We start from the raw sequence: 14,606 nt of genomic DNA, 5'->3' as shown, positions 1-14,606 counted from the left end.
AACCAGGGCCGGCCAAGTGAACCGTGCCTGAGCCCGATTCAGAGCACTCACACTTCTCAAACGATCCGGGAAACGGGCCTGGGCACGGTTTGGATAGCATAGTGTGAGTAGGCCTTGATAGACCAGTAATGGGTGTGACAGACAAAGGAGACATCCAAAACATGCAGTGTTGGTGGTCCTCCAGGAACGTGGTTGAGAAACACTTTAGACTACATTGGCACTAAACTGACCGACCAAAATAAACGTTTCTGGCACAACCAGGTTTTAATAAAAACACACTGTTTTACTTTAATTATCTCTTCTCTACTTTAATTATCAACATTATTGCTATTATTATTATTATTATTATTATTATTATTATTGTTATTATTATTATTATCATCTTACCTATGTACTATATATTACTTCAAACACCATATCCATACATTTATATGCTCCCATTGTGTTTATATATATATATATATATATATATATATATATATATATATATATATATATATATATATATATATATAATTATTTAGTTTTTCCTCTCTGTCTCTTTGCTGGGGTTAATAAATAAATAAAAATAAAAGCACACTGTAAAAAAATATCAGTAAGAAGTATGGTTTTCCACAACTTTTCCACAAGCAGAGAAACATTCTAATATATAAAAGGAGCTCAGTATCATTTACACTACTACTAAACACCATCATGGTAATATTGTGAATTTCTCTAGTCTGGCTCACGGCACCAAACTGTTGTGAAATTCTAAGAGGAGCCCAAAAAACCAGGGAGAACTTTCGGTTGTCTTCAAAGCAGAATCCTTTAATAAGAAGAACTCAGCGTGGCTCTGGCGTCATCGAAAGAAACTCTCTACTGTACAGCAAGCACTAGGTTTTTCTACATTTTACAGACAGGGATTCATGTAGATGGGGACAGTCTAAAACAAAGCATGCAAATGAAGTGTTGTTGTCAGCAGGGTAAATTGCCTTTCCAGGCCTGAGCTCATCAGCATGTCAGCCTGCAGAGTGGATGACAACATCAACAGCCTGAGGTCTGCGAGTTTTATCACAAGTCTGAATTGAGACAAAGATGTCCTGTCTATAATGTCTTCTTAGGAGGAGGGGAGATGGCTAAACAAAGCATGCACATAAAATTTTGGAGTCAGCATGATAACCTGCATATAGGTGTTTATAAACCTGCCTAGCTACTGACCAGATGAGTTAATCAACAAAAGGGTTTCTTTAGCATGAAAACATCACCCGAAGACAAAGACAAGAGTTGTAAAAAGCCTGCCCGTAGCATTTGCATCCCTTTTTCTCAGCCTGTAGTCAAAAAGACAAAGGTTAATGTCTCTCATGGCTGGGCTGTTAATAAAATGATATAATCAAAAACCGAAGAATAGAACTTTTCAGTTATATGTAGATTATTGTTCATTTGAAACTAGATTATGTAAATTTATATTTTCACAATAACAAATAAAAAGTATTTATCAACATGAGATGTAAATCACTGATAACTAGTAGTAAAAACTGTAGTAATTTCAACAAAAAGCCATAAAAAGAGAAGTATCATGCAAGGAATTGTGGGAATTTATGTTTATTCATTGTATATATTAAGGAAATTCACCGTTAACTAGACTACATGTTTATACTGTAGCATTTACCGTTAAAATTACAGGGTTTTTTTACAGTACAAATTTAGTTTTTATTCAAAGCACCCTTTGTATAAAAATTTAAGTGTCGTGTATTGTGGCACCGAAATGAATATTGCTGTTTCAGATAATGTGGTGGTTTAGCGCTCTGTTAATCTTCATTTCTCAACGCTAACCTGTTTCTCCACTCTGCTTTTAGCTCATATGGTAGAAGGAGCAGACGGGCCCAACATTCTGCAGCAGTTTATTGACTCCTATCAAGTGATGTTCTTCACTTTATTCGCTCTTTTGGCTGCCACTGCTGTCGTCATCATCGGTAAATATTTCCACATCCTGATAAAACAAAACGCTATTGGTTGTTTTTTTTTTTTAAAGGGGAGGAGCTACACTATGTTCTGCCCTGTCTTCATTTTTCAAAAACAACTATACACTCTGGGCAAATTGACGACCCTTTTGTTATGTTGGTGACTGTTTAAAGAGTTAAACACTTAAAGAGTAGTGAAATTAAAAGAAAATTTTTTTTAGATGTTACTATCCGTATTTTAGTCTTCAGGGATATCCATAAGCCAGCGGGCTACAAAACAATGACGAAATTCACGATTAGAAGATATAAAACCGATATAAACATGTAAAGTTTGCAGTCACTTCCTTTTTATTTATTTATTTTTTATTTTTTTTATTAGTATGTGTGCGTGTGTGTGTGTGTGCGTGTGCGTGTGTGCGTGCGTGTGCATGTAAAGGTAACTTGGTAAACAGGTCAGAGTACATACAAAAGGAACAATGACGGTCACTAAATGAAGCAAGTAACCTATATAAGGAGTGACAACAATGCTAGTGATATAATGATAGTAATAATGACAGTAAACAAGCAAGAAAAAGAATGAAAGATCGAGAGGAGGAACGATAAACGTGATAACTATAATATACTAACATCGATAATAATAATGATAATAATAATACTAATATTAATAGAACACCAACAGCTTTCACAATAATTTGAGTTGGTGGAAGATATAAAATCAGCATTGAAGTGTATACTGTTTGTCAGTTGCTTTGTGATGCATTAAAAAAGTATGACGTGTGGCATGGATCAGTCCAGTGCAATGCACAGGCTGCCATGCCCACGCCACACTTACCCTGTGAGTGTAGTATATGTAAGTATATGCAAGGAGCAGTTTTTTAATTAAATCAAATAATTGTTATTGTTTAGTCTACTGTTGGACTTGTCAGGGGAAAAACTGGTGAAACCAGAACCAACATTGCACGCACCTCAAGCATTACCTTTGGCTTGGAGTCACTTCCGACTAAATGGATCAACATTTTTTTTTCTTGACCAATCAAATGCTCTCTAGTATCTGACGTTTGTTGTTCATTTGATGCACTTGAGCTCAACCACTCTCACTGGCAGAGCGGTGATAAAACAAAACGCTATTGGTTGTTTTTTTAAAAGGGGAGGAGCTACACTATGTTCTGCCCTGTCTTCATTTTTCAAAAACTCAACTATACACTCTGGGCAAATTGACGACCCTCTTGTTATGTTGGTGACTGTTTTTGCCCCATTGACCTCCATTATAATGACACTTTCTTGTTCCTGGTTTTAAGTAAATGTTGAAAGTACTGTTGATCATCAGTTGCAGTGCAAAAAACAGCTTAGTTTCTGTATTTTATATGTAGTGTGGTCTGTGAGAGAGAGACCTTTGCGCACTTATCTTGATATATTTGATTAAATCAAAACAAGCTTCTCCACCCTCAGAGAACATAGTAAACATTCATTCATTCAATCATTTTCTTCTGGCCTAGTCTCTTTTTCAGAGGTCACCACAGCAGAATGAACCGCCAACTATTCCAGCATATGTTTTACGCAGCGGATGCCTTCCAGCCACAACCCAGTACTGGGAAACCTCCCATAAACACACACACACACTCAGGACAATTTAGTTTATTCAGTTCACCTATAGCATGTATTTGGACTGTGGGGGTAACCCGGTGAATACTGGGAGAACATGCAAAACTCCACACCGAAATGGCAACTGGTCCAGCTGGTACTTGAACCAGCGACCTTCTTGCTGTGAGGGGACAGTGCTAACCACTGAGCCACCATGCTGCCCTACATAGTAAACATTGTAAGTGTGTTTATTAGTGGTGGGCGTTAATGTGCTGCGTTAACGCGAGACTCTTATTGCACGATAAAAAAATATCGCCGTTAATCTATTCTCAAAGTTGGTTTAGGAGCTGGATCAATTCTATGTAACCTTTGATGACTTTCACCTTGATTCTTTAGTGCAGATGTATACCTGACCTTGATCTGAATCAAATTAGCAGGATGCCGAACTTTAACTGCAGTTCGGCAGTTTCACTTTAACTCATGAACGTTTCATTCATCCCCCGTGACATACTGGGGTATTAGACTCAAATAAGGAGTGGTGAGAGTGTTATGGAATTTAATAACGCACGCAGAATGGAAAGAAAAAATGTCCGCATTTCACGATTTTGTGTGTGTGTGCGGTCCTTTACTGACAGCCGTGTGTGTGGATCTTGTCAGAAAATATGGTGAAAAGTCCTACATGACGGTAACAGTTTGACTGCAGTGTTTACTTTAGTGGGATTAAGGTCATCAAAAATCGCTGTTTGGAGCTTATGTAGGCCTACAGTTCAAAATTCATGTTTAACTGAATAAACAGTAAACACAAGTACATCTTATTGAACAGTTCACTTTCATCACCGATTATCATAGTAAAACAGTTTCTCAAGCAGTTTGTGATGCATTTTAGAAACAGGAGATAACCCCCTGGTCTAATGCGCCACCTGGCTTGAGAAACCCATTCTCAAAGATTTATTATTTGGGTAGCACACATATTCAAATGAGCCATTTTATTCTAGATTATTTTCGAGATTAATCTAGATAAAAAAAATAAAATTATCTATGCCCACCTATAGTATTTATGCACGCACTCTTTAATCTGTTGTTTTACTTCATAGAACTCTATATAGGCACAGGCCTATATGGTGCCATCTGATGATCAACAGTAAAAATGACAAATTTGACCTCTTCCCAACAAGGAAAACCAGCAACAATCAAGAATACATAAATGTAAGGTGTCATGGCAATCAAAAAATGTGGTAATAATGTAAGTCAATGGGGTAAAAACAGCCACAAACACAATGAAAGGGTAGTCAATTTGAACAATACCCAAAAGTTCAAAAAAGAATCCTCAGCTGTGTTAGCGTAAACACTTGTTTTTTTCTATTTTCTTTTTTTGTAGCTTGGCATTTCCATCAGTCGTATCTCTTGTGATAATGCGGAGTGATGGAAACCTAGCAGCTGAAAATGAGTTCTCACTAGTGGAGTGAATTTCCCCCCTGTAAAGATATTGTGACCAACTTGGAAAAAAAGCTTATTTAGGGTCACAGGGCAGCTGACTTTAAAGCAGTTCAAAAGTAGAGGCATAAAATAACAGCTTGTGAAGTAACCAGTGTATTGAATTATAATTAACATACACTACCTGACAATAGTCTTGTCGTCGATTCCAGTTGTAAGAGCAACAAATAATTATTTGACGTCTAGTTGATCATTTGGAAAAGTGGCAGAAGGTCGATTTTTCAGAGGAATCTTCTGTTGAACTGCTTCCCAATCATCACAAATACTGCAAAGACCTATTGGATCCCACATGAACCCAGGATTATCACAGAAATCAGTCAAGTTTGGTGAAGGAAAAATCATGGTTTGGGGTTACGTTTAGTTTGGGGCGTGTGAGAGATAGTGGATGGCAACATCAACAGCCTGAGGTATCAAGACATTTGTGCTGCCCATTACATTACAAACCACAGGAGAGGGCAAATTCTCCAGCAGGATAGCGCTCCTTCTCATACTTCAGCCTCCACGTCAAAGATCCTGAAAGCAAAAGAGGTCAAGGTGCTCCAGTATTGGCCAGGCCAGTCACCAGACATGAACATTATTGAGCATGTCAGTGGTTAGATGGTGGAGGCATTAAAGATGAGTCCAAAGAATCTTGATGGAGTCCTGCAAGAACGCTTTCTTTGCCATTCCAGATGACTTTATTAATCAGTGATTTGAGTCATTGCAGAGATGTATAGATGCAGTCCTCCAAGCTCATGGGAGTCATACACAATATTCAGTCTGTTTCCACTGCATCATGGCTTTATATTCTATCTTGGACATTATTTCTGTTCAGTTACAAGATTTTTGTTTAAGCAAAGTCAGACCTTATTGTCCTAATTAAAGAATTCAAGGAATGATCATATTTTATTCTGGTAAAATAAACGTAATCTAGAGGGCTTTACCTTTCATATAAGCCACTTCTGAAGCCAAATGATCAACTAGAAGTCAAGTTTTTATTTGCTGTTCCTAAAACTTGGATAGGCTTTTGTCAGGTAGTGCAGTGTTGTGTGTTAAAATAGGCATACTTATTTTCTTTTTACCCATTCTCTGTGTGTTTCTATAGTTTGCCATGCCTTGTTTTCCCCGAGAGATCCTGTCAATCATCCGGCATTCATCCAGAAGACTCCGCCTCCTGCAGGTACCGTACATGCACTGGTAAAATACCTAATCAGACAGAATAATTGGAAATGCAGCACCAGTTTAACCAGTTGAAAGGGTAAGAATGACATGGTTTTAGACAGCAGCGGACCGTATACTTAAAAGGACAGTTCACTCAAAAAATATATATTTACTCACCCTCATGTGGTTGTAAACCTTTAAGGGTGTCTTTGTTTTTTTTGTTGAACACAAAAGAAGATATTTTGAAGACAACCGGTAACCACTGATGTCAATAGTAGGAAAACAAAATACTATTGAAGTCAATGGTTACAGCGTTCCAACATTTTTCAAAATATCTTCTTTTGTGTTCAGCAGAAAAGAGAAAATCAAACTGATTTGGAACCATTCAAGTGTGAATAAATGATGATACACTGAAAAACAATGCTTTTCTTTGATTTTTCCATCTTTTTTCTAGATGAAATATCTAAAAACAAATCTTTGAAATTAAGAAGCATTTTCAATACTGTCGTTTAAGAAATAATTTGCCAAAAATAAGTGTTTTTTCTTAAAACGAGCAAAATAATCTCGTTTTTCTTTGGACATAATTAGACATAAGGAAAAACTCACTTATTTTTGACGTTATGTTTTAAAAAACACAATATGTATTGCTTGTCTAGAGAATGCTTGTTGACTTTTACCGTTTTAGATATTTCGACTAGTCAAAAGACAAGAAAATATGAATTTAACAACTATAGTGAAGTGAGATCCAGCAGTATATGCTTGATGAACTGTTCGACGTGCGCTGCTCTCACCTGGCGAGCTGTGCTCAAAGCACCCGCTGACTGCCTGGAGCTCAGATGTCCGCATACGCTGCAGCGCATGCCAGAGTGTGCGTGTGTGGTCACGTGATGTGCGTTTTCAGTGGTATAGTGCGGACGGATGTTCTGATACTTATCAAAAACGCTAGATGAAACACCAATGCGGATCGTTTTCGTTCTAAAAGGCCGTTTTAAAACTAAAACGTATTAGCGTAAACAGGACCTGAATGCATTAATGCGGGCTCAACAAGTAGTAAAACACCTTTTAATAACCTAAGAAAGCATTCTGTGAACATTACAAGTGTTGGATTAATCTAGAAGTTAAAAAAAGTTATTGATCCGCGATCCGTTACACCTCTGACTTTTACTAGAGTGGGCTGTCATTATGACATTGGCCTGATTTGTTGGTTTTAGGTGCTGCACTGACACCAAATCCATCTAATCCGACAGACTGTTCCACATTTACTCGTTATTTGAGTAACTCTCTGTACATCTTAATCACTGCCTAAGATTTGCTGTTTTTTTGGTTTTGTCAGGTGTAGCTAAGCTGACTGAAAGCCCCTTCAGCAACAGTGTGTGTTCAGACCTGAAGGGAAGCCCCAGATTACGCCTGTATTCTCCAGATTACAGCTCTAGATGAGCGCTCTCCAAGCTCAAGACTGAATCAAGTGCCTTATTATTGAACGCAGGAGTAAAAGCGTGCAGGAGTACTTCTTACATGCTTTATATCGGTCTTTTCTGTTTAATCCATGTTTGCTGAACGAGGCATATCTAACTGAATACGACAGGTTGATTTCTTTGCTTATTTAAACGTTTGCCGTGGACTGGTTTTATTGTTATTTTCAGCTATTTTCCTGTAGTTTTCGTCGCTCGAGATGTTCTAATTTTTACCGATTTGTGTTTCTGTTTGTTTTGAAGCTCAGGACGACCTTTCGGAATTACTGCTTGATTATGTAGCATGTTGTTTTGTGAAAAGTGCAACCACTGATTCCGTCCAAAGTGCTCTTATACAAGCTGTGCAGACATTTAACGGCCAGTCATTTGATTTTTGTGAACAGTGTATCGATTTGAAATACTCTGAATAACTCTTTAGAGTTAAGTGCAGCTTCTTTCAGTTGTTGATGTGAATGCTAAATGATTAAGGGCTCATTTCTGTTCGCTTGAAGATATTAAGAGGTTACGAATTGATGTACGATAATTGTGAATATATATTCTTTGACTAAAGTAATCGGTGACGTGGATGACTTTTTGACCGTCCGGCTTTTCAACAGCTGTTTGCTATTGAAGTTTCAGTCCCACAGTAGATATTATTATTAGACAAATGTATGACTGTGAGTTTTGATGCAAAAATGTGTGACTTTTCGACTGAATAAAAGCCTTGTGAAACTGTTCGAGTGAGACATGAGCGCTGTTTAAACAATGTTTTGCTTCTTTGTAGGCAAGAGCCATAATGTGACTGCTGCACTGAATGAAATAAGGCATCGTGAAATCTGTTTGAATTTAATCTGTTGATCTCTTCTGAGCCTTTGTAAATGCGTCTCTGCTTCAGTGTCAGTCATACCTCCCTCAGAAAGTGAATAGCTTCTTTCTTTATTTACAGTCTGCTTGTGATCTATAAACAATAAATGTGCTTTTTTTTAAGTATCACCCAGTCGTGCTGGTTTTTACTCTTTGAAAATTCACTTTCAAGCCGGACATTTGTGAACTGAATTTTTTCTCAGTAGCATCTTGTAAACCATTGGATTCAATATTGATTAGTATATGCCAAACTGTTTTCCTCATTAGATATCTAACTGCACTACATACAGCGGTGTGAAAATAGTGTTTGCCCCTTACTGATTTCTTCATGTTTTTGTATGTTTGTCACACTTTAATGTGTCAGATTATCAAACAAATTTAAATATTAACACATCATGCAGTATTTAAATGAAGGTTTTTATTATTAAGGGAAAACAGAATCCAAAACTACACAGCCCTGTGTGGAAAAGTGTTCATGACTTCACCATAAATAAAGAAACTTGGCGAAAATTGGTTTACATGGCAGAGTTTCCAAAACGAAAACCACTGCTGAGTAAAAACATTAATGTTTTGGCAGAAAACATCCTGATGATCTTCAAGACTTTTGGGAAAATACTCTGTGGATTGATGAGACAACTTTTCGGAAAGTGTGTGCCCCATTATGTGTGGCTTAAAAGTAACATCGCATTTCAGAAAAAGAGCATCATGCCAAGACTAAAGTGTGGTAGTGTGATGGTATGGTCTGTTTTGCTGCTTCAGGACCTGGAAGACTTGCTGTGACAAACGGAATCATGAATTCTGCTTGTGCAAAAAGATCCTGAAGGAGAATGTCCGGCCATCTGTTGTGACCTCAAGCTGAAGCGAACTTAGGTTCTGCAGCAGGACAATGATCCAGGGCACACCAGCAAGTCAATTCAATTCAATTCATCTTTATTTGTATAGCGCTTATACAATGTAGATTGTGTCAAAGCAGCTTCATATAAAAGGTCATAGTAAATTGGAACAGTGTAGTTCAGTTTTCAGTGTTTAAGTTCAGTTCAGTTTAGCTCAGTTCAGTGTGGTTTAATAATCACTACTGAGAGTCCAAACACTGAAGAGCAAATCCAACGATGCGCAGCTCTATAGATCCCAAACCATGCAAGCCAGTGGCGACAGCGGAGAGGGAAAAGAAACTTCACTAATGGCGAAAGTGAAGAAAAAAAACCTTGAGAGAAACCAGGCTCAGTTGGGCACGACCATTTTAATTTCTCCGCTGGCCAAACGTCTTGTGCAGAGCTGCAGTCTCAGTGGCGGAGGCTGGAAGCTGGCCTCAGCGAAGACTCCACTTCTGAAGTCCACTTCTGAATGGCTAAAAGAAAAACAAAAAGAAGACTTTGGAGTGGCCTAGTCAATGTCCTGACCTGAATCCAATTGAGATTCTGTAACATGACCTTAAAAAGACAGATCATGTTGAAAAAAGTCCTTCAATGTGGCGGAATTACAACAATTCTGTAAAGATGAGCATCCACAGACTCCTTGAAAGTTATCAAAATGGCTGGATTGCAGTTGTCGCTAAGGGTGGTACAACCAGTTAAAATATCTTCTTTTGCGTTCGAGTTTTCCAACAAAATATGATCTTGACATTATACTGGTGCCTGTAGGACAGATGATGTTCAATCTCCTGATAGGAGAAGTACTCGTTTTATGCATGAGGAAAGTAATGCTGTATTCTGAACGGCCTAGAAAAACATTATTTCTACAAAAGCTGTGAATTGCTTTCATTGTCTGGCACAAGTATGCAATTTAAGAGTTCCCACTTACATAGGCTTAGCATTAATAGCAGGTTTGGCATGCTGTCCCGGGAGAGAACCCTGAGCTCAGAGATATCCAAGGCTCCCGCCCAGTCAATAAGCAAGGGGATCCGAGATTAGGTAGGTCTCTAGAGCCCCCCCCCCCCCCCCCCCCCCTTAGAAAAGGGAGGAGATGGGGTGGAAGAGGGGATTCTTCCAAAACAAAGATAGAGCAGTAGGGAGAAAATTATCCATTTATAGTACGCTTGGGTCACTCTGATTGGATTATTGCTGATTACAGATTAGAAGCCAGGTGTGCTCAATCATATCACGTGCTCCTTTCGAAATTAGTTTGTGAAACTTCACGTGTGGGATTTCAACGCAAGCACGTTTTGTTTCCCCCATTTTTTGATGTATTCTGTCCACCCAGTAGTAAAATGTAAGGACCATGGCCAGCAATTCAATGACTGTTAAAAACGTAACCAAAAAATGCTACAAAACCAGACCCAATAATGGATAAAAGTGTATGATTCTTTATTGAGGCAGTCTGAATCATACACATTAACTCTGCAGCACTGAAAAAATGTCAAACTGGACATCAGAGTTTAGCATTTTAGCACCTTCAGTTCATTCAGTGATCACAACGAAAGTGAAATCCACTTGGGAAATATTTATAAGAATTAAAATTTCATAGAAGGGCTAATTATTATTATTTTTTTTTAGGGATTTTCAGCTTTATTGGGGTAGGACATTGTAGATTTTACAGATAGGAAAGTGTGGGGAGCAGAGATAGGGGAAGGATCGGCAAAGGACATCGAGCTGGGAATCGAACTCAGGTCGCCGTGAGCACCTTGGTATTGTATTGGTGCCGAAGGGGCTAATATTTTTGACTTCAACTGGAAATCTGTTCAGCTGCTTGCTACTGTAAATACCCACTCACACCGTAAAAAAAATGCTGGATTCCACACAGTTCCTTCATGTCGTGCCAACACAAGTCGATTAAGTTAACAATTGTTCTTACAAATTTAAATGGATGGAACATAAAGCAATTAAGTCGTCCCAAAAACTCAAGAATTGTGTTGTTTGAACTTATTTTAAAGGGTCATGAAACACCAAAACACATTTTTGAGATTATGAATGAGGCGCAACTTCATTAATATGCATGATAGCTTCGAAGACTCTTTTTACCTGGTAAAGGGTTCAGAGGGAGACGCTATGTTGCCAACCGTAATTAAAACAAGCGGAAGAAATAGTAGAATTGCTCGGAGACATGGGTCGTCATGAAGGTTTGTTTCTATTTCCTCGCAATGAAAGCACAGTTTAAAAATACGTTTGTAAGGAGCATTTTTTTACCCGAGAGCTGAAAAAATCCTGAGAGGTGAAATCCGGATTTGTCGCTCGTTTTCTTTTTTAAAAAAAAGATGTGGTTCCAGTTGGTGTTGATGGTCCTGTCTTTATGGTTTTGGTAAGTGTGTGATCAATGTTCGTTGTTTATGTTTCTCCAGATGGCAAAGTTAGTATCGTCAACAGTACTCTTTCAGTTTTACTAGTGGCTTGTTTTTTCTACTGCAAGCTGATTGGATGACGTAAAGTAGGCGTTTGATTCAGAAAGTTGGGGAAAAGGGTTTGGGGAGAGTTCATATTAAAATCTGTTTTATTTGTATTGTGCGACGTATATTTGTAAGGTTTTTGTGCATGTTATATATACTGAAAAGGGGAAAAACAATAAATGGTTGTACTGTTTAAATAATTTTCCGTTAAAAATGCGCGAAGGTCATGTGACCATCAGGAAGAACGCAGCATCTCAATTCTCAGAGGACGCGTTCTGTGTTCTCGCGGTCTCCCGGGTTCGTTCTTCTAAGGTAACCTGGCAAGACCGCTCTCCACGAGAACGCAAGTTCGTTCTCTGCGTGCTTGGAATTGAGAAACAGCCAGTGTGTCAGCATAGTGGCAGACTCAAAACAGGACTTACATTATCTCTGTGGAAAAACGGACAATGTTAAAAAAATGGCTCAGAGTACGTTGTTCATGTGTGCGTCCTGAAACTCCACATTTATAATGCCTCTTAGTCACTGACATCCTCTTCAGCAGGTGTGGTGTAAACTAATAGCAGACGGCTGCTTCTCACTCAGGGCTGCTTATGCTAATGAGGGAGAGATCCGTCCACAATGGGCAGGGCTTTCCCCCTCTGATGACACATACAAACGGAGTATGTCAATCAAAATGTTTCTGCAGACTGTTTATCACGTGTGATTATAAGAAAAGAATGAATTCATTTTGACCATTAGAGGCTGGCTTTATTCACACACTGTTGCCACACAACTTATAAACGTGATTTTAGCATAATAGACCCCCTTTAAAACTAATAAAATCAAATATTACTGCAGTGTAACATGTCCTGTCCAGCTGACCTTCTGCATGTTGCTGCTGTAGGATACTGTATATGCACAACCTCCAGTGTGATTATATTTAGACCTCTGGGACTCCTCAGTGACTCCAAAACAGTAGGCTATGATGACTGTGCACCGTCATCTACTAATAATGCATATTTGCATAAAAAATAAGTGCCATTTATTTTAATGAAAATATTATAAATAAATGCTATTGTATTAAGTAAATTCTCTGAACCCTATACAAAATTCAGGTCAACATCACTGCTAGACGCGACGCTGGCTGCTGCTGCTGCACTGGAAGCGTGACGCGCTTTGGTGTTGCGGATGCAATAGTGACGTTGACCGGAGCTAGGCCAATCATAGCCTTTGTTTATGCGTTCGGCGGGTTTATTCGACGTCGCGCGTATGCGATGTAGACAGCTGCGTTGTTATTGCGTCGCGTCACATGCAGGGTGTTACTGCGCCACCGTTTATGAGTGCGTTCTGCCGCAGCGCATGAAAGATTTTCTAGCGCGCATCCAACTCCTTCCAGAAGTGTGATGGAAACGGCATTTAACTTGCTGTAAGCATATTTAACCTTTAGTGGCACAAGAGACGCAGAGGCAGTATTTCACATCAGCATGGCTGAGCGCGGGACGTGCGGTGCGCCCCTCTCTTCAGCGCGTCATTTCACGGAGAAAACGGAGAACATCTGACTCAGGTTATATCCAGGGAGGATGGACAGCCGGGCTGAGAATCCGACGAAGGCTGCAGGCTATCTGAAGGAGCTGAATAAGATCATTGAGACCCAGCAGACGCTGCTGGAGCGGCAGAAGAGGCGCATCTTTGAGCTGGAGCAGCATGTGTCCGACCTGTGCGCCGAGAACAGCCGCCTGAGGCTCGAGTACCAGCGGCATCTGCTCACCTGCAGACTGCGCTCCATCCGAGAGAACAGCCCGGAGCAGCAGTAAGAGTCCTCTGCAGATCATGCACAGCACACACACATGCTCATCTGCTTTCACTGCATACTTGCTCACCTGCTTTTTAATATTACATGATTGTAATTAATATTTTAGGAATTTAATTTTGGGGCGTGTTAGGTTTAATATTAAGCATATTAGCTACTCCACTGCAGCATGACCAGAATTCTGTTAAAAGTAAATGTGGTGAGTCTGTCAGTCTGATCATAATATGGACAGAAAACTGGTGATATACATGTGATCAAGACTGAGGGTTTTGTATAAATAAAAAAGGTTGCCACTATGTATAATATGAACAGAAAACAGCTGGGAAAATAGGTGATTTACATGTAGATTATGATGAGGGATTTGAACTCTAATAATAAATAAATAAATAAATAAATAAAAATCTGCCATTATGTATAGTTTGAACAGAAAACACCTGGAAAACTAAGTGACAGGTGATTTAGGTTAGATTTAAAGTACATTAAGACTGAGAGAGTTGAACTCAAATAATGATGATGATGATAATAATAATAATAATTAAATAAATAAACAAATTGTACCATAAATAATATGGAAAAAAACTGGAAAATGAGGTGATGTACATGTAGATTAAGACTGAGAGATTTGAACTCAAATAATAATAATATTAATAATAATAAATAAATAAATAAATTCATTGGGAATTGATAAATTCAGCTGGGAAACTAAGTGATTTACATTAGATAGGTGATTTAAAGTACAGTAAGACAGAGATTTGAACTTAAATATTAATAATAAAATAAAAAAACAAATTTTATCATATATAATATGTGTAATATGGCCAGAGAAAAACTGGAAAACGAGGTGATGTACATGTAGATTAAGACTGAGGGATTTGAGCTCAAATAATAATAATAATAATAATGATAATAATAATAATGATAATAATAATAATAATAAAAATAATAATAATAAATAAATACATTTTTGTCACTATGTATATTATGAACACAAAACAGCTGGGAAAACAGGTGATTTACATGTAGATTAT

At 38.3% G+C, this 14,606-nt stretch overlaps 2 protein-coding genes across 3 annotated transcripts in view; both read left to right on the top strand.

Annotated features, from left to right (window-relative positions):
• The window catches only part of nup210 (nucleoporin 210), an 80,772-nt gene extending 72,173 nt beyond the window's left edge, over positions 1–8,599 (top strand). The window contains exons 38-40 of the mRNA XM_056448804.1: positions 1,836–1,952; positions 6,100–6,174; positions 7,489–8,599. Of these exons, the coding sequence (XP_056304779.1) occupies positions 1,836–1,952; positions 6,100–6,174; positions 7,489–7,592 (296 nt within the window). The 3' untranslated portion in view covers positions 7,593–8,599. The remainder of the gene's footprint in view (positions 1–1,835; positions 1,953–6,099; positions 6,175–7,488) is intronic.
• Positions 8,600–13,067: 4,468 nt separating this feature from the next.
• LOC130217701 (IQ motif and SEC7 domain-containing protein 1-like) overlaps positions 13,068–14,606 on the top strand; it is a 148,525-nt gene continuing 146,986 nt past the window's right edge. For both annotated transcript variants that reach the window (XM_056449869.1, XM_056449874.1), the window contains exon 1: positions 13,068–13,578. In XM_056449869.1, the coding sequence (XP_056305844.1) occupies positions 13,349–13,578 (230 nt within the window). In that variant the 5' untranslated portion in view covers positions 13,068–13,348. The remainder of the gene's footprint in view (positions 13,579–14,606) is intronic.

The sequence above is a fragment of the Danio aesculapii genome, chromosome 23 (assembly GCF_903798145.1).
Source record: "Danio aesculapii chromosome 23, fDanAes4.1, whole genome shotgun sequence".
Taxonomy (NCBI): Eukaryota; Metazoa; Chordata; class Actinopteri; order Cypriniformes; family Danionidae; genus Danio; species Danio aesculapii.
This window is presented reverse-complemented; position numbering and strand designations above follow the sequence as displayed.